Source organism: Anopheles merus, chromosome 3L, assembly GCF_017562075.2.
Source record: "Anopheles merus strain MAF chromosome 3L, AmerM5.1, whole genome shotgun sequence".
In the NCBI taxonomy this organism is placed as follows: Eukaryota; Metazoa; Arthropoda; class Insecta; order Diptera; family Culicidae; genus Anopheles; species Anopheles merus.
Window position 1 is genome coordinate 30872374 of NC_054085.1, and position 20824 is coordinate 30893197.

At 43.2% G+C, this 20824-nt stretch overlaps 2 protein-coding genes and 1 long non-coding RNA gene across 5 annotated transcripts in view; 1 reads left to right on the plus strand and 2 right to left on the minus strand.

Annotated features, from left to right (window-relative positions):
- LOC121598546 (unconventional myosin IC) overlaps positions 1 to 20520 on the minus strand; it is a 31669-nt gene extending 11149 nt beyond the window's left edge. Inside the window, exon 1 of the mRNA XM_041925555.1 lies at positions 20419 to 20520. The gene's annotated coding sequence lies outside the window, so the exon portion shown is untranslated. The remainder of the gene's footprint in view (positions 1 to 20418) is intronic.
- Positions 22 to 19030, plus strand: LOC121598551. Its single transcript, XR_006005589.1, has 3 exons — positions 22 to 93; positions 18447 to 18707; positions 18779 to 19030. It is a non-coding gene; the product is annotated as an uncharacterized LOC121598551 (long non-coding RNA).
- Positions 5273 to 10359, minus strand: LOC121598550. Of its 3 annotated transcripts, none has more exons than XM_041925564.1 (3): positions 10184 to 10359; positions 9890 to 10116; positions 5273 to 8200 (listed from the first exon to the last, which is right to left on the minus strand). In XM_041925564.1, the coding sequence occupies exon 3, from the start codon at positions 7944 to 7946 to the stop codon at positions 6756 to 6758; it is 1191 nt and encodes a 396-aa protein (XP_041781498.1). In that variant the 5' UTR covers positions 7947 to 8200; positions 9890 to 10116; positions 10184 to 10359; the 3' UTR covers positions 5273 to 6755. The 3 variants fall into 3 exon arrangements, with proteins under 3 accessions (XP_041781498.1, XP_041781497.1, XP_041781496.1); XM_041925563.1 differs by having other exon boundaries at positions 9890 to 10126; XM_041925562.1 differs by having other exon boundaries at positions 9890 to 10359.
- Positions 20521 to 20824: the final 304 nt, after the last annotated feature.

The window sequence follows — 20824 nt, forward strand, 5'->3', positions numbered from 1 at the left end:
ATTTCGGTTATCGGAGACCTCCCGTGTGTCTCAAAAGTGTTGAACTCTTGGTGGTGTGGAGCTTCTTCTAGCCCTGCAGTAATGCATGCGTGTGTAGGTAAACACACTCAACTCAAGAGGGTGTTGTCTTCAAGCGAACGGGTAATGTTCCACGTCGTCGTCTTCGATTGGAGATGCTGTGCACTAGAGAAAGCACAGTGTCGGTTGCATCGAATGCAGTTTTGAAATCGATCACATTGTCTCTGATCGATGATAAAGATAGGCTGAAGTGTCTGCGTTCCAACATCAATAGGGGAGAAAAGCTTCCGGCCTATTGTTTTGTTGTGCCAGCTACAGCTTTTTATGTGTGTATTTTCCATGTCAACATAACATTCCAGCGTGGCTTGTGCTGCTGAATGTCATAAAGTAGCTATCAGCGGTGCGATAACTGCCCGACCTGCTGGAAGCTATCTTATTATTGTCCCGCACAATGCTAGTACACCACCATAAAAGCGTCCCTCAAAACAAACTCCAGGGGAACTATTTTGATGGCAGTCTGTTGTGTACCTTAGGAAATTGTCATAAAACTCACATATGCCTCCCGTTCCGCTTCCCCGGGAAAGAACCTGGAGTGCTCGAGGTCACCTTCCATCGAGTCATATGTCTGTCAGGAATGCAAACATGTTATCGCACACAGTTTGCCAGCTGCCCGCGCCCACGTTTCGGAACACCCTTCGCTCGAGACCTGGTAAAGATCTCCAAATATGCCGACAATTTTGTGCGTTATTTTCTCTTTCCTCTATGACGTGAAAATTCACAGTACGCATGATACCGGACGGATGGACGGAAAAGCGCAAGTATCAACCGTAATTAAACGAGGGCCGTGCGTGTGTGTGTGTGTGTGTGTGTTTGAGCGAGGAAATGAAACCGAAACAACCCGCCGATGGTGGTGTGTTGCGTGTTCGTGCGCGCGTACTGTGCGTGCTAAATTAAGTTTATTTCCCCCCCCCCCCCCCGCGTATGTCCACGCCACACACGGCGTACACGGCTGGTTGGCAGGTTTTGTCCGATTTTCCAGACGCGCAGACAGGCGAAAGGAAATAAACAAATACACGCGCGCTCGGTGTCCGCCACATTTTCGATGCGCCGTGGGGAGATGGAAATTAAAATTCATCCCATTCTCGATACCAAATTCGATCGGACGATCGTGTCCACATGTTTGCCAACTTCTCCACTCCTGCTTCCGATTGCGGTTTGTTTATTTTGATTTTCAATTTTTATGGCGTTAAATTTATGGCATGTTTTGCATTGGTTGTGAAGCGAAACTAAGTCATTTTGCGGACGAGGAAGTTAACGGGGTAGTGTAGCATTGGTGATTGGATGATCGCTAACAGTATCGCTTCTCGATCGCGTATTTTATATTGATTGATGTTATTGTGCAGAGTATTACAAGGTTGATATTGTATTAAAAAAAAAACTAACCATTTGAGAGTTTCAAACATAGAAACGGATCCAGTTTGTAGCTAAAGTCAGTGGTTAGCAAGCTTTTCAGTTTAAATCCATTTTTAAGGTAATGAATTTTGGTCCATGAATTTTTTTCAGAATCATCAGGGATTTTATTCTGAATAATAAATTTTCTAAATGGGTTTTAGCCACGCAAGCGAAAAATAAACATCATCAATTTCCGCATATTTTTCCGGCCTGTTTTCAGCAGTATCAAAACATACATTCACACGGAAGTGATAATAAAGGACCAAACAACAATATTTATGGTTGAGCAATCGTATGTTGAAACTGAAGGTCATCTTCAATGAAAACCATCTTTTAAAAATGTTCCATTTGAGTGATTCTAAATATTGATATAATATATTAATTCATTTTAGTCGCTCCTTGTAGCTTATAGTCGCCTCAAAACAAACAATTCATTGAGTTTAAAGAACAATTCATTAATTATAGTAATTTTTCTATTTATAAAATTGAATTAAACCTATGTGACAACAAATAAATCTTGATTAAAAAAAACTAAATAAATAACATCTTCTTAGTAAGCAATAGACTTGAAATGGAAATCCCAACATAAAAGATTGCCATTCACTGGCCTAAGCGATCAATTGTTGATCGCATATTTTCCTAATGTCTAATACACTCAAGACAAAAAATGTATGCCCCTAGGCTATGACACCGATTTTTCGTTGGGTTTGTTGTAAAAAATAGATATTTGTTTAACGCTAACCTTTTTGAATAGAAAAAACCAAGCAACGAAACGTCCATCAACAGCGTTCCACAGGCAATGTGCGTGCGCGCTTCTACAAAGATAGCCCCAGTAGGAAATGGGACGTGTCGATATTTTTGTAAACACGTTTTGACAGCCAATGGACGAACGTTCAACGCCGCCAACAAAAAAAAGGTAGGACACGACTCACACAAAAAATAACGCACCAATTACCAAACAAACAAATAAACACACAGCCATTTTTCAAAAAACCCATCTCACTCCCTTTTGGTGGCAGGAAATTTAACGTTTTAATTAGTGAAAACGTAAGGTATTAGTAGCGGCGTACGGAGTGGAAAGCGTTGACACAATCGGAGCTACTTTTTTTTTTAGTGAAAACAATGCACTTTGAGGGGCATCAACGTGAACTGCTGCTTCATAAACTGGTGGGATCTGTTCTGTTAGGGAGCTGTCTACACATCGAGTGCAAGTGTGTATTAATGAGTGTGCCGAAAACTATCTAACCATTAACCTATAAACTGAAACGCTGCCAGAAGCTGACCGCCAGCCAGCAAACCAGGGCGTATCAGGCGCATGAGGGAATCACATTAAAGCGCACCGGGTATTTAACCTTAATGAAAGCAACCCAGCAGCCAGGGTCCCTAATGAGGGGTGAATCTTTGATGAAGAAGAGTCGGCCGACACGGAAGAAACAAAAGAGCTGCCCTGTGTATCAAATTGAGCAATTCTACCGAGTTGATAGTCACTCAATCTGGTTGCCAAGTTCCCAGGAGCTACTCCGACTCTACTGACAAAACGGATGACAGCTTCCTCTTTCGTTGCCATCAAGTGTCATCACCCTTTTACCTTCTCTGCGGCTTTAAAGATAGACGAGATGAGTTATAGCGCGTATTCTTCCCGTCTTTTCCGGTTCCAAAAACTCGAGAAGAATCTGGAGGGCCTGCCGGGATCCAGTGACACTCCTCCCTCACTTGTTTGCATCCCACACGCACAAGCACAAACGCAAGCCAAAACCCAAACCCCAACGCACGAGCCAAAAGGTTCTCCCCGAATGGATGCGCTTTCTAAAAATACTTCCTTCACTGCAAGACGCACGCGTGCGTTGGTGGCGGTTTGGCTAGAAGTTGCTACTACTTTGCGTAAAAACCCTGCTGCGACTCTCTCGCACGTGCTGGCTGTGTCGCGGTGCGGTCCATTTGCGGACAGCTCTAAAATTATTTCCCAACAACACGAGAACCCGGTAGCTGTCAAGCGATGGGTCGAGACTCTGCGCCACTCCAAACCATGATGCGGCCATCGCCCGTCAATGTCGGTTCGGCAAGATGTAGTGATACTATTTTACGGAACCAAATGATCTTCATCCCCTCATTCGAGGTTTGCCTTCAACTCGATCGAAGCGATCGGGTTGTGCTGAAGGTTGCAAATCTTTCAGCGTATTTCTGGCACTGCAATAAAACCCAACCGAGGGGACTGGACATCTTTCCAGGGCCTGTCAAAAATAGAACCTAGCCGGCGAAAGATCGGCAAAACAGCACCGACGCCGCTCTCGAGGAGAGACCTTCGCACCGTCGTTGGACGGTCAATGGTACGAGCAATCACAACAGCAAACATTCAGGCGAGCAGGCTGAGCTCGGCACAGCGGAACCCGACTAATTGCAGGACCGGGATGCGATAAATCAACGCACGGGGTTTACAAGAACGGACTACGACCGTACAGACACAGGTCAGTTCCCGGACGACGACGTCGTCGAGTGTCGAAGAGAATTCTTCGACTTCACTTGAACCTTTCAGGCGGAAACACACTTAACCGTCGCATACCGGAATATCGGGCTGAAATTGAGATGGTTTTTATGGCTGACAGGTTAAGTTCGCCCGCCATCGGAATGATAAATGCAATCTTCATTGCCCAACGGACTGTGTGCTCTTCTCGCTTGAGGTAGGTTACCGGTATTCGCAGCGAAAGCGTGGGGATAAATCGAACCGGACAGGTGTTAATTTAAAGCTATTTAACCAGCAACTCATTAGGCGCAGCACACTTCTCCCCTGTCATGGTTGATCATGTTGCGTGATGTTGAGGTTTTAGAAGGAAAAAGATCACTCAATCGTTCAGTTTAGGGTTAATATTTTAAACACCGCAACGAAGCAACACACAGCGCTACTCGTGGTTAACACATTCTGCGAAAAAATACACCTAATCTTCCCCAATTGCAGACAGTAGTAGTTGCTTCAAATGTCACGCCACGTCGCATTTAAGCTGCATCATTATTTAGCAAAACCAACCCAGCAGCGCAAAACGTTTAGTTTCTTCACCCTTTTGCTTGCGCTGGAACAAACGCTGGCGAGACAAAACAATCCCGAGAGCCGGGCGGCGGATGGATGTTGTTTTAATGCTTGCCCAACCAAAAAACCGATTTCGTCCGGCCCGTTTTGAGATTTCTTACGGTGGAAACGATGGCGACGGCGACGACGACGACGAAGACGACGGATGCGTGCAAATGGCCCAAAAAAAAAAAAAGAGGACCATCGCAAATGACTCAACTATAGCCGCTCCTTCCCTTCTTGCGAGCTGGCTGACGTAATTCTGATGTGTATCGCAGCGCGCACGTGGACATTAGGACATTGGGTTCAGTTTCAAAGCTCTCATAGCCCTGCTGCCCTAATTTAGTTTTGCAACGGTATATTAAGTACGAAGCACGGTAATAGCTAAAGCTGCAAACGGGGTGGAAAGCACGTAACCAAAGATAGGAGTAGGCAACCACTGTCCGTTGTATTATTAACCCTCGCAGCAAAGCGAAATGTGCAACCAATTATTCTTACCAAGGTTCCATATAAATGTCATAGTCCCTTGCACTCCAAAACGGGGCACCACACAACAGCTCACAGCTTTCTGCTTCAGATGCGTTTGCGTCGTACCCTCCGTTTTGTGGTAGGGATTAGCTCATAATTCAAGACGAAGATCAACCCCTCGATCGGCCCCCTAATCTGTTCTGAGTTTGGTAAGGCCCCAATCAAAACAAACCCCCTTGTAGAAACATCCCACATCGTGTGCTCGGTGTGCACATTTGCATATAATGGATAAATGGCTTACCTTTTCCTAAGCGATTATGGAATAAAATAATCGTTTGGAAGCTTCCTTCCCATGTGTGCTGGCGGTAAATTATACACACTTAACGATGTGAGTGCACCCAATCCCAGTGTTTGACAGAGAGATGCAAACATCACGCGCACAGGGAAATGGAGATGACTTACAATCAGCGTGTGCCTACACCCCGGCAAACGGAGCAGAAGTTAAAGATCACTTACGCCACGATAAGCGAGTACTTCACAGATCGTACATCATAGCTTGGGAGTAAGAGCATTCTGGAGCTTTGTTCCGAAACGAGCGTATTCGCTGGAACTGCTGGAAAGCGCTTTTGTCTGTTGTCATTTCCGTTTGGGATCACCTTACTTCCTTTTACAAGCCTACAAGTTTCGGGAAGCAGTTCAAGTTCAGCAACTTCTGGAAGCAAAGCCTCAGGGTAATTTGACGCCTCGCGCACGATGGAGCCACTGAATACTCGTTTTTCAGCAGAAAAGAACACATGCTTTAGTCAGGGTGGCCACTCGAATCAGGATTTGAAATTCCCGGTTTTTTCCCGGTTTTTCCCGGATTTTTTAGGGGTTTTCCCGGTTTATTACACTTCATTTGCCCGTAGTTGATTGCCTTATGCGATACTAAAATTTCAAAGCATTTTTTGACAATGTTATAGGTAACTCTAATAGTATTTATAACTTCGTCTATAATTAGTATGACAGTGCAAAGCTGCTTGTTATCGATGTAACAAGAATTAAATAAAATAACCTTAAACTATTATTTAAAAATAAAACTATTAAGCATTATAAACGTTTTTTATAAGATTGCTGAAACAGCTTATTTATTCAAATTACTCATTTTCTCTTCGATCAAGGCTACTTCTTTCTGAGCATCTGCGAGAATTTTGGCTTTAACTAATTCTAATTCCTTAAGTGCTTGATTCGTTGTCTTTTTTCTAGCACTGGCATCGTCCTTTTGTGCCCTTTCCTTCTTCTTTTGCTCCAGGCTCTCGACGTATCGTCCATGCGCGTTTCGGGCGTACTGGATGAGTGATTTATTTATGTCTACCCCTAAAACACCACCGGCGTTCAAAATAGCGTCGTATACTATTCGCTGCGCCACTAAGCTTTCGTCGATTAAATTAACTATCAGACACTCTTTGTTTATATAAAATCCTCGCTCCAGTGTTGCATTGCCATGTGATAGAATTAAAATTTTTTAAAAAAAATTCTTAAGTTTGAGAATTCTTTTCTCGAATCCGCAAGAACTTTAAACCAAAAATTATCTAGTCGACATTCATGTCGCTTGTAGGCAGCTAGAGATGACTTTATGCTAAAAATTTCTACCGCATTTGTGAATTCCTGACGAACTTTGTCCGCTACATTACCCCCTAAATGGTCTCTTTGGACCATGTAATCTAGGCAGTACTCCAACCTTTTCAAGGCAATATCAAGCGATTTTGTGATGGTCTCACAGTGGAGAACGGTCACAAATTTTTGTTAAAAATGCAATATAATAAGCTTTACAATCGTTCTTAAACTGAAGGATCACCTTTTCAGATATTTTTCCACTTGTCATTATTGTTTTAATTGCCGCTTTGACTCCAAAGCCTATATCAACTTGCGATGTCGGTAGTGTGTTGTTATCTTTGAGCTCAATATTGGTAATCGCTTTAGCTTTTACATTTAAGTATTCCGATTTTAAAACCTTACTCATTATAGAATGGGTAATTGAAGATAACTCATCAAACAAAAATGGCGCCATAGGAGCATCACATTGAAATTCTCGCAAAAAGGGTTCCACACATCCAGCTGAGGAAATAAAAAAGGCAAGTTTTGGGCTCAACATTTCATCAGAAATGGTCTTTTCTATTAAAGCGAATGGCCTAGACTGAGCAACTGCAGCAAAACTCCTTTTGAAAGAATGGTGACCTTCCTTGAGTTTTTTGTCACGTTGGTTTTTGACCGCAGCCACATAGACTTTCAAATAAGGAATCATTTTAGATGCACGCTCAGCCACATTCAAATTTTCAACCCATCGAATAGGACAAAATTTCAGTGGGAATAAATTGGATCCGGTAGTTTCTTTATAATCTGCACGGCGCAACGGAAAGTCTTTGAACAAATAATAGAGGGATGTCAAAAACTCGTCAATGTTCCATTCAGTGTGCTTCATACCATTTTTAAAAGCATTATGAATAGCATGTAAGCCGCAACTACCTATGTTTAATAAATCAAAAGATGGTACCCCACGCAGATTTCGAAGTTCTTCGCATAAGTCCTTCATTAAACGCCAATTTACATTCGGTCCGTCCATGCTTAGCTGAATCACGTTATTCAGTAGAGCAGGCTTTCTTTCTGTGCACTGTTTCAATCCGTTAAGGAGATCAACTGCACGAGAAGAATCTAAAAACGCTGATCCAATGTATCGACATTCTACCTGTTCCTTATTTTCATTCCAAAATCTCACACTAACATCCATCTGTTGGCGTTGTGAAACTTTGTTCAATGTTTCATCGAAACCAATTACTATTTCGGAACATACATCAAGTTGCTTAAATATTTCGTTTGTGAAATAAGGTGTCAGACCAAAAGTTATTAGATACGCAAGTTTTGTGCGTCCCATCTCGAGCTTGGCGGCAATTTGGCTGTCCGGAAACATAGTTTTGAACAAATTAGTGTTAGCCCCAGCACTGCGATAGGAGTTATGAGTGGCAATAGTTTCCAGAGCTCACACAATTTCAGCACTTGTAACTTGCTCGTTTAGCATGAATCTATTCAAGACGTTGGAAGCCTTAGAGTGTTGATTATCAGTGTTCGTGGAAGAATCTGAAGCTGAGATTTGGGTAGCCATTGCAGTGGAAATTGAAGAAAGTGACGGAGATGACGACAACAGGTTATTACCAACGATTTGATCTATAAAAAAGAAGAAAGGAACTCTCTTAAAAATCAATAACCATATTTTTGCGTGCATAGCACTACCATTATATAACACTACATAAATTTAATCATTAAGCTGAAGTTACAGAATTCGTGAAAGTGTAAATTAATTGCTAGTTATCGGGTTATACACCAACTACCATAACTGTAAATTAGTGATCTCCAACCTGTGATCCGCTGCATTAACGGTTCGCGAAAAAAAATGTTTTTCTAAGAATAGCTTATTACCATACACATAGTGCAATTGTTTTCACACCATCAAGATAAAATTTACAACAGTTACGTATAGAATAAAGTGAAATTGAACGTGAAATTTTGGGGTTTTCGACTATATTGCATATTTTTTTATTAGAATATGGCTTATTCTACACCAAAAGAAAGGAAATTAAATTCCCCAAGTATCTAGACTAGAAATCATATTGAATTAATAATCTAATGCTTTTCATTGTAACTCCCAGATTTGTTCACGGTGAAACAATAATGGTCAGCGGAGAATCATAACGAAATGTATTTAATTCTACATTTTAATATTTAACAGTCGAAAAAGTTGGGGAATTGAATATTCTTTCTTTTGGTGTGTGATAGGCCATATTCTCATGAATATTAAATGAAATATAGCAAAATATCTAAAATTGCACATTACTTTCACGCAAAGTCTAATTCGTTCTTATGATTTTACACAAATGCTTAAAAACGTTGAACTAAGTATATAAAATAAGATGTGGGCCGCATCAAATATATTTCCAAAGCCAAGTGGTCAGCGATCCTAAAATAGTTGGAGAGCACTGCTGTAACTATATGATTTGCAGAATATTTTATGCCGCATATCAGTACTACAACCAATATCACAAATACTTTATTAATACTTGTAAATAAAATATCACCAACATCCAGCTATTATTTATACTCATACACAAAGAAACTTTAAAAACGGCCGGCTGTGGGCGTCTTTATAGCGGTCTAGATGAAGTGGGTAGTGAGATGAAAAAAAAATCAGGTTATGATTAAAATCATTACGTTGTTGAGGTTTTTGTGATCTGATCTAGCTTTTGTCTCATCGGATTAGCTTTGAATCTATATTCACTTTATGGGTAAGGCTGTTAGGCAGTTTTTAAAAAAAATTTGAAAACCTTTTTGCACATTTTGGTTTTTATTCTCAAAACAATCAAAACTTCCAAGAATGCCAACGGCATACGGAAATGATTACTGGTGGTCCTTTCCTTGGTGACCGGCATTAGCGTTTTGCGGGAGTAACAACAATCATCGTCAAGAACTGTACTCTACTCACAAGAATAGCAGCGAAGCGCAGATCAAAGAATGTTTTTCTAAGAATTATTGCGGTTGGCCAAAATCTCATCGCACACATAACAGTATTGATGTACTTTGAAGAGTTTAAATCGTAATACAAAAAAAAACTCAATTTTGCTGCAGCATATTTGGTTCAAAATCAACTGCTTGCGTTGGTGATGCCAGCGGAACGGAAAGTTAATAAAAATCAGCATCGGTCGGAAAGGGTTAATCTACTACAAACACTCTTTTTAATACTTCTATATAGAACACCATCCTAACTTTGCTACTTTAAAATTATAAACACGTTATAACTTTTAAACATACCAAAAACCAAACATTAAAAATGTAACTACCGCCAAACGGTTATTTACTTACTTGGTAAAAAATGGCTGATTGGAAGGTTAGTTTTTCGAACCAACACTTGATGATGATGTGCTTTGCTTTTTTCATGACTTAACAAAGCCACTCTACCCATAGTGTTGATTTTTATTTTTTTGTTACACCATTTGCAAACCGCTGCATATACGTCCTTCGGGTCAGGAGAACACCATGGAAATGAATTTTCATAGTTTGGATTGTATGTGGTAGGCATAGCAGACAATCTATGGGAGACTATTATTAATAATTAATAAATCAACCAATTTGCAGCCAGTGCTGTATAAAACTTACCTGATAGCAAATTAAGTAATTTGAAAAACACACTTCAATAAACTGAATATCAACCAATTCAAACGATACCGTGATTTGCACTTGCACTTCGAGAATCCAATTTTAAATCTTATCACATCACATTCGATGCTGTTCTGTTCAACTCAAACTGCAAAATGAACTAAAAGTGTCCACAACCACGACAACCCCCCCCCCCACCCACTCTTACTTACTCCATCATTTATTCTGTTGCAGCTTAAGCTTTTGATATCATTCTATACACATACCATTACACGATCACGGCTGCGCTGTTGAAACGGTTGTTCTTCGATTCTCGGGAACGGAAACGACGCAAGACTCATCCATACTACTAGAGCACCCATTCTGCATAGGCTAGAGCAAAACCCCGTGAAAACAAAAGAGCAACAATTGGACTGTGGGAGAAAAGACAGATCAACGTGCGCGCACGATTTCTGGGACTCCACACAATCGGGCGGAATGATGGTAAAGACCATCCAAACCGAAACGTAAAATTCCAATGTACTGGTGATATGTGGTTGGTACGTTGAAATTGTTTAAGGGGGGAGGGAGGATAACAAGTTCCCAAAAAATAATACATATCGCCTGGACAAATACGGGGCGTAATGTGGATCGCCCACTCCACCCACCGTTAAATCCGCCACTGCCACAACCTACGGTGTGTTGAACAAAATACAGACGCACGGAATAGCGTGTACCCGATTCGGCGAACGTAAAGTTTGCACCAGTGCGAATGAGAAGTACATTCAATTCGTACCATATGACGATGAAACAGACTGTGTTTTCCATAGACATTGGTGCGACGATGTAGGTAAGCCCGCGGTAGGTTGGGAAGAAAACACATAAGAAAGCAGGTGGCTGAAAATACACTTGGTACACGAGAGCTGTGATATATTCCCGTTTTTTTTAACGAAATTCCCGGTTTTTTCCGGTTTTTCCCGGATAAATAAAATTCCCGGCTGATTCCCGGTTTTCCCGGTTTTCCCGGTTGAGTGGCCACCCTGTTTAGTGGTGGTGAACAGCGGCGGCGCTTAAGTATCTATTCCTCCAGGCAAAAAGACACACTACCCATGTTTTGCGATCCAATTTGCCTCCATTTCCCTACAGGTTGCGGAAGGTGTACTAGCAAACCCAAGATATCATCATACAGCACGGATAAGATGCACTCCAGAAGGTACAAAGAAAATGGCAAAACAGCACTGCTCTATATTTATGAAGTGTGTCTTGAGGCTCGTGCTTCGTTCAAGGTGTCTCACTATTCGAACCTCGCGGTATAAATTATGACGGTGAAGCCACTGGCATGATCCAGTAACACACACACATACACGAACTGATTTGTCGTGCTTTTTGTTTTCGTGTCCACCATGGGGAATAGCGGAAAGACACGTCCATCGTCATGTTCACCATGTCTACGGGCGTGAACTAATGACAATGTTTTCATGTTTATCTGATTTTTGTTTACTTTACTTTTTGTCTGGAGTTTCTCTGGCTGACCTTACACTAGCACTAACTGCCAGTGGGCACACGCTGCTGCCGATTCGGGAAGCGTGAACTACAATGTATCGTTTTTGTGACCTAGTACGCCGTCCTCCCGGCTTGTACGACGCGAAACACGACTGTCACGAAATTGGACGCCTGCTGTACAGCAGATGACTTCCCGAAGCTTCACTGATACACAGCGATTAATATTGCAAACTAATCTACACACTCATCCAGGAGAAGCAGGAAGAAGGCATCTGCCAGTCCGGAGTTTGGCATGATGAATTTTGATGACTCACAACGTTAAGTGACATCAACTGACATGTTTCGAAAAATCCAACAGATGCCTTTCTGCGGCACTGTGGATTGATTGCTTTTACCAACAAATGATCCCGTGTAGCTGGATCGAGCTGAAGATCGGGCAACACAGCGACAGCCTGGAAACAGGTTTAGGAGATTAACGAACGCATGATGTATCGATACCATCGTCTTCGTTTAGTGACTCATGAAGCCAGTGGTGTGTCGTTAGCGACCCGTTTGCTGATGCATAATTTACAAAACGGAGTTAAGCTCAACCGAGCCAAACAGTCTACAGCAGCAGCAGCAGCAGCAGCAATACTAGTTTGCTCATCAGGCTTTAACCGAAAATGAATCATTTGGAAGATCAACAAAATGCATGTGACAGTGTTGTTGTTAGCACGTAGCAGGGTTGCGTTACTATGGCGCATCTCTTCCCATTCGGAACCCTATTCGACCTGTATTTGGGTCAACACGATCAGGTCCGATCGGTGTTTGTTGTACCAAGAGACGCAGACGCGATCCATTGCAGTTGTCCAAACAATGGTGGAGACAGAGAAGAGATTGTGTGTGTTGATGATTTATTGTTACAGAAAGGTGTCGAACAAAACACCGGGCGAGCATCACAGGCTCGGGGGGGCTTTCAGTGTGCTGCTGTGAATGTAAATAAGATGGCGACCGGGGCTGATCAGCAGGATAGCGCGCGTGCGGGCTACTGACACACTGTGCACACAACATACTGGGGAGGTATAATTCGTCATAGCTGGGCAGGGGAAGACCTGATGAAAGATCGCTTTTGATCGCTTTTGTTGTGAGTGTTTATTGTTTTGACGATGCCCCCCTGCCCCAGATCACTCTATGCGTGCGCGTCCATAAGAAGCGCACAATGATTGAGTTAACCAGTTTTGAGGGACGTGTGTGCATCGACGGAGCTAATGGCTGCAGAGTAACGTCTCACTGTCCCCTTTGTGCGGAGATGTCGAGCTTTAGTGATCTTGAATCAATCAAACACTTCAGAGAGTAAAACCACCATGCTATCAACACGATCACGGAACAAAACTGATGGGCAATTAGTTACGTCTAGTTGCTTATCGATCGATGTATCGGCGATCTGCAAGATCGCACCACGACGACCGTGATGTAAAAGCAACGTATCATTGCAAAAACAGAAAAAAGACCCTCTCTCTCTGTTGGGGCTCTTCGCTCGACAGAACGAGGTCACTCGGGGAAGCAACAAGCAGACCACTCCCTTGTTACTTAGTCGTTCCACGTACGCCCTTTACGTTCGGAAGGGGTCAGTTTCAATAAAGCCTTCTCGGTTTATAGTCCGCACATCCGCGCATTGTACGCTGTTTGTTTATCAAACAAGCTGCTGACAAGAAGAGAAAAAGCTACACACAGTACTTGAGAAGGATCCTGCCGATGGGTTATTCTAATGAGTGTGGCGAAGAAAGTCTACGCCGAGGTAAGTGAAAGCCACACTTAAAAAACGTGCTTGCTCGTGCTGCATACAGATGCTTTCGGGCAACGAATTTTCTGCACAAATTGGAACGACGACATGGAGGGCATTTTCATTTTTCTCTAGATCCGTGGTTCCATCATGCCGTTGTTTTATTTCTTTTTCTTTTTTTGCTCCTCTTTAAGGTACGGGCCTGATCTGACACCATGACGCAGACGCCATGCGCGTGTGCAGTCTGGCGCGAAAGAGTACTCTGTCATCTGAAAAGTTGACGTTGACGCGGAATTTTAAGTGCGCCCGCGATGAAATCGGGTGAAAGTGACCGGGCAGGCGCGGCCGTCTTTTGCCGATCTGACCACCGAGGGTCACACCGATTTTAAATTCAACATTGTCAATTCGACAATGGAGGGTTTTTTTTTGTCGTTGTTTTGCTCTCAAGTGCGCACTCGTCTGGTTTCGTAAAAACTGGAGCAGAGAAGTCGGGGCCCAGAGAAGGATTAGCAAACAGAAAGTTTGTGCAAAGCATCGGCTCGGAAGAAGTCACTGGCGATGAGTGTGTGTGGATGTGTGTTTGAGCAAAATATTGATTTAAGAGAAGCTTTGTTGTGCAATGACTTCAGTCGGCTTTTTGCCATCGTTTCTGTGCCTTTATGTTAGCAAAATAACACAAAAAAGTGTTTAGTTTGTGATTGAGATCTCACACTTTGAAGACGACCGAAACTGCAGCCATTGCAATTGCCAAGCAATTGCGAGCTTCCCCAGCCGAAGGTTAACCCCTCCAAACTAAAGGTTTAGTAAAAGCCATCGTTCCATTATTAACCCCAAAAAACCCAAACCGTTACGCAAATCTGGCCAACTGTGTGTTGCTAAAAGAAAAAAAAAACACTCCCCGATGGCCATTTCGGTACTCGCTGCTGGAAGTTGCTGTAACAAACCAACACAGCCGGCTCCACGCTGGCGCACCCTTTTGCACTTTTGCACAAAACTCTTCTACAGTTTCTCAGCCTTCAAACACGACTCAGCGTGTGCGAATCGTGAAGAAGGGTTGAAAAGAAATTAATCTTTTTTTTTTCGTGGTCATCGCGTAAAGATTCTCCGGCAGTGTTTATGGCACCGGCAAATGGCGCCAGCGTCGTGTACAAATTAAATGGCATTCGGTGTGACGCCGATTGGCAAACTCAACTTCCGCCATTAGCGGTCACGGGGGAAAGACTCAAGGTCGGTCAATGATGCTGCCCAACGGCAATAAATGGTGCGAGTTGCGGTGCCTTGGCAGTTTTGCTGTCACCGGCATCAACCGTGAACGATGATGATGGTGATGACGATGTCAGTGATTGTAGAACCCTCAGGCAAGTGAAGGAAATCCATAAAACCCTTGATTGGAACGAAGCCAAGCAATCAAAGCCTTGAAGAAGGCGATGAAGAATGGAGCTTTGCTTTAGAACCTAAAATTTTGCTATCTTTGCTCAGTCAAACCATGTTTAAAACGCCTGGAGGACAAATTCCTAAACAGACATTTGTAAAAATGTATCATTTTTGAGAGTAAAACTTGGCATCTTCGTATCGCCTTGAGCGTTAACGGTACGAGAAAAGGCGTCTTCAAGCGTAGACATATGCGAAATCCAACAAAAATTGGCTCGTTTTGCCAAATTCATCTCTCTCTCTCTTCTAAAGGCAAGGGCACAACCAAGCAAACCCAACAGGCGCCAAAACCCACCTTGGTCTTGGAAAACGAATCGAGGCGATGAGCGTACAAGTTGAACGGCAATAATGTAAAATACACGCACGTGAATGACTCATGACCAAACGAGACGAAATTGTACACTCCGCAAGCGAGGATAAATCCCAAACAACGCAACCACTCCACAGTGCACATCTCAAAAGATGGCCTTCGCAAATGGGCGATTTTGTTGGCCTTTGCGAGGGGGTACAACAGCCCCACGAGCCACGAGTGCCGAAAGATCGAGTTGAAGTTGACGCAGCAAGAAGTGCATCATCTGCAAGCCTATTCGTACGTTCTTGAACGATGGTCCAACAAAGCAACAAAACAAGCGTCACACGCCAGATTTCAAGACCACCGTTTCTACCGTTTAATTTTCTGCTTTCCAAAGCACTGGAAACCTTGAAAAGAAACGAAACCTGTGCGGCGGAAGATCATCTTTCTCGCACCACAGTCCGCGCGCACACAGCATGACGTCGTCGCGCAGTAAGAAATCCATTTTTTGTTTTTAATATGCAAACGATTTGATGCGTTTATAATCGCACATCGGGCGCGCGTGCTTTCGATTTTTATTATTGCAATCCACTCACGGGGTGCAGATCGGTACGTCTCGTGGTAATCAGCCCCATTTCACTTTCGGGAGATGCGATCTGGCCGGTTGGAAAAGTGCTCGAAATCAGTGGCTTAATTCTTCCAACCAGTTCCGAAACAAACACGACCGTTTCCTACCGGTTTTTTTAGTTGGTTCCGTTTTATCGGTCTGTGTCCATGTGGAGGATAACAAAAATACACCGAAACGCACTTTACTCCAAAGGGAACTGGAAACAGGGAAACAGGGGAGAGTTGCAGTCATATCAAATAACTGCTTTGCTAAGGGCATTATGGACGGAAATAGTACGGCGTGACGCTATGGGAGGAATACAACATTTGCTGTCTCTCGGTGACTTATACCCCCACCGCGTTAGGCGTTCATTTATGCTTTGAGGGCAGATTTTGTAGCAGGGCGGCAACTTCATAGTTTTTTTTCCAGTCCAAAAGGTGGGTCATTTGTAAATGTCTCAATGTAGGCCACAGACAAGGTGGGACGACTTATCCAAGACGTTTTCAATACTGGCCCCAGAAGCCCTAGATTAATTGTCCTGCAAGACGAGTGTGAGCGAAGGAGCTTGGACACGTTATTAAAAGCATCCGAGGTAACTTCACGTTGTTGTGACCGATTTCGTTTCGAAGCTCGGCTTCTCACTCCCTTCAGTGACTTATTCCCAAAATGGATTGCGTAAGCTTTTGTCCCGAACACACACACAAAACAGCTGCGCTGCTCTGCTGTGTGCCGATTGATCGTTGCCCAATTTGCACCACATTCCATCCCAAATCGTATTCCCATTGCCCCGTTTTACACCACACATGGCTCCTACTCTTTTTCTTTTCCAGTTTTTGGCTTCACATTCCCATCATACCACCAAAGGTACACAGAAACACACACATAACAGGCGTTAGAAAAAGCTTCAATTAAATTTGGAATTTAATCTGCGCACACAAACGGTAGATCCGATCTAGCCGCCACCATCACCATCACCAGATCGAAGCTGATAAATGAAGAGGCCCCCCCGGGGAGGCTTTACTGCGGGATGCTGCGGATGCTCTTTTTCAAGTCCAAGATTCGATTAAGCACGATTTACTTTAGATCGCACAAATAATGAAGCGCATTTTAGGGTTTGAATTAAGATTGAGATTAAGAAGATTGCACCACACGCTAAAAGCTACTTTAATAGCTGAAAGATTAAAGCAATTAGAAACCATCAAGATGATTTATACATATATTGGAGTCATCAATATATTGAAGATCGTTCACAGCAGATACACAGTAGAACTTCTCCATATTCTTTTTGGTTCAATGAACTGCAAAATACACTGGCAAATTACACACAAGGATGACAGGAATTACTTGAATATCAAAACTCAGATGAAGCAACTCAGCAGTCTGAATGGGAATAGGACTTGTCCGCCCCTGCAAAAGTCAGCGCTTCTATCCACTAGGCCACCGCACACTGCTCCAGCCACCGTCCATAAAACTCATATAATAAGAGCACAATTTGTCTTGTCGGGAGAGCTACAAATAGCTGCATGAACCCCCTTCTGGGAGTAACAGACTCGCCTAACACCAACCTGACTGATACGTTACGCAAACGTTTTTACAGGCACACGCACACATACACACCGGTAACACAATTAGAGGCGCAAAACCAGAAAGCACCTCGATTCCGATCCCGAACCTCTCCACAAAACGACATCTGCATCAGAGCAGTGGCTAGCAGCTTCCTCGCCGTGCAGCTCCTCCGGCAGGGTGCCAACTGGTGCCGGGTACGTAATAGCCGAACGAGAGTACGATCATCTGCTACGAATCGGTCTGGGTTGGGCTTCGGCTACTGTCTTAGCAGCATTCGCAACATCTTTCGGTCAAACCCGACGCACAACAATTACTCTACTCTACTAACAGACTCACACATACACGTACAGACAAATTTCCTTCACGATCCGGGGCCAGAAGAGCCCAGTATCCCTTTCCTCCTCTTCCGAAAGGGTACAGAGGTACTGAGGGGAACTGAGTTCGCAAAAAAAAGAAATATTCGCGATGGTTCTTCAAAGAGCAGCAAAACACGTTTATGTGGTAGGTGCACTTCTGGAGGCACCAATACGCCTCCCAGCGTACATTGTTACGTCCCACCGTACGCAGACACACAAAAACAGGTTTCGCTCGTAAAGGAAAAGGGTCTGTGGTCAAAGCATAGGAGCATAAGGCGAACTTCTCTGCCAGCCGTACATTCGGGAGAGGTTCGAAGAGAGCATAATGTGATACAGCGGCTTGTCTGTGCAAATTTCTCGCACACTGCGCGGGATCTTTCGATCCCTTTGCTGAGTGTGTGTTCGTCGTGCGCTTGAGCGCAAAACACGATTGCCCACTACAATTAGTGGTAGACACTCGTGGAAACAACTGGAGACATTTCCCTGCATTTGCATTCCTCAAGATTTAGCGATCTTGAACCACAACAACCCATGTAAAGAGCTATTCAATTAGCAGTGGGAACACAAGGCGCCTGTTGACTGAGTTTACACGCGCTGCTGGTCATCGTCTGATCCACCTTGATCATCATCATCATCATCATCATCGCCGTTGCCGTTGCTTTTGGCGCCTCATAGTCCCGCCCGCCCGGTAGCAGCGTTTGGGCCATAGACCCACAATTAGTTCGGTTGCTTAGCACACATCTTCTTCTTCTTCCATCCACATGCAGCTGAAGTGATTGTGGCCCTCTGCAAGAACAGTTCCCTCGTGTTGTTTGCGCGTGTGTTTGCTGATGAGCTTTATCAAAAGAATCGCACTCAACGTAGAACAAATTCGAGAAGCGAGAAGGAGAAACAACAACGGTACCCCCTTTCTCTGAAGCTGAAAAGTGGTTGTGTTGTGCTGCTGTGAGAAGGAAATGCCGAAAAAGCATGTAGTCCCGGCGGGTGCAAACGGCTGCTGTTGGGCATTCTGGGGCACAGTGGTCATGGTAAGGTTTTGATTTAAAATATGAAGATTAAAGTAGTTACTCTAATGTAGCATTATATCATTTTCTTTCAGCAAAAGTGTCAGAGAGCCACAACAATGACAACGAAACTAGAAAACTAACATTTTGATTAAATTTAGTGTAAGATTAGTCACAAGAAAAATTGGGAAATAACCAACACTGGTGCTTTAATTTTAATCAAAACGTCAAAAAGTAGGTCAAAATGACATTTATGGTTTGTTCTTTAGATTATAATTAAAGTATTCAAAATATGCCGAATGCCAAGCCAAATATTTTAAGTTCATCACATGATATTGTACAACTTAAATACGCATTAAGTAATACTCTTTCACTATTATTTCTAAGAAATAGGTTATTATTTCAATTAGATTTCAATTGATTGACATTTATTTTATTACATAAGTCTATTAATTAAATTCCCTTGAATTATCCTTGGTCAAATATTTACTAATGTAGCCTATAAATTTTGTTTTGTATTTCATTTAAATGATATAATCATGAATACCGAAACCGTTTTGGTTTATCTTTTAAACACTATTAACAGTTAAACGTGCACAATGTTCAATATGTCTTTACAGGGTGTCTCTATCCAACTCAACACTATAAGCTTCATTTCCAATTCGTAAAATCCCAATTCCCGTAAAACCCCAACATTGTCAAATGTTTATCGAACGTATACAAAGCAACAAATGACATATCATTCGAGTTTCAATTGTTATTGTTGAAATGTATTTTACGGGATTGAATTGTTGGTGTTGAGCTGGCTAGAGAAACCTTGCATGTTTAAGTGTATCCTGTAGTAATGCCAGCCCCCTACGGGACACCATCTTGCCCCGTTTTGCAACCCATTCCCAAATTTTATGACGTAAAGCGTTGGCGATCAACACGGGCAAACCGTGCTACGAAGAAAACATAGAGCGAAAATTCACCTTCGATCGTGCAACAACCGCGGGCAAAGCAGAAAAGACGTAGAAGCGCATCTTTTTGCCATTTCCTCCACACACACACAAAAAACCCCTCCATTAGTGTAGCTGCTCTACCCCTTTCGGTTCGGTTCGCATTCTTTTGCCAAACATCAAGCCAAAAGGTTGAGCCGCGCTTACACACGGGCCACTATTTGATCCGATATCTGACGATGTACTACGTGTGTTCCTGTGTATCGGGATGGTTCGGATGCCCCGTGCTGTTTGGTTCATGGAACGGGAGAAGCGCTCACCGAAACTACAGTTTCTGGTGCACTGTGGAGCACCAGAAATAAATACCCGAAGGCCGCAAGCAAACCGGGAAATGACCGATTGCACACACCGCCGCCGCCTGCTTGGAGAAACGGTTTTCCCGGTCCCAGCCTGTGCTGATGGGGGGGGGGGGGGGGGGGGGGGGTAAAGAAAACGGTACGGTATTGGAGTTTTGTGTGTGCGTGTGTGTTGTTGGCATTCTTCAAAGCATTCCCCGGCGAGCTTTGAGGCATCAGTATAGGTTACAGGTGGTGGGAACGAATCCAATTCACAGGTGTATACAATGTTGGAGAGTCATCCCAAAAAATGAAAGATGAACTTTTGGAGCATATGATGTAGAGAAAAATTGAAAAAGTTTCTTGATAAGGATTTTGAAGATCAAAGATATAATTCTGATACCACACAAGGAACTTGTCCCCCTAATCACGTAAACATCGCAGCAGGCCTAATTTACTTACCGTTGTTAGTCGAAGAGCAATATCCAGGCACCGGGTCCTTCCCGTTCACTACACATCCAAGTAGCGCGTAAGCGTGAATAGCACCCAGGCACACACTAGGAGCTTGACACTTTAATTCCTGCCAGAAACAACAACAAAAAACACTCAGGAACCTTAGTAGCTTGCCGGACAAACTCAAACCCAAACTTTTATGTACACACGTACCACCCACAACACACACGCTATTACTTTTTTCACACTTCCATTCGCAATTTCACGCACTCACTCACTCACACCTCTTTCGCTTCCTGTCGGAAATGGGGCAGGGAAAAGCAAAATAATAAAAAAAAGGAAGCCGGATAGGTCTTCTTTTTTCCGCTCGCCATCACGCCCACCAAACACACACACGCAAGCACACCACGGCAAC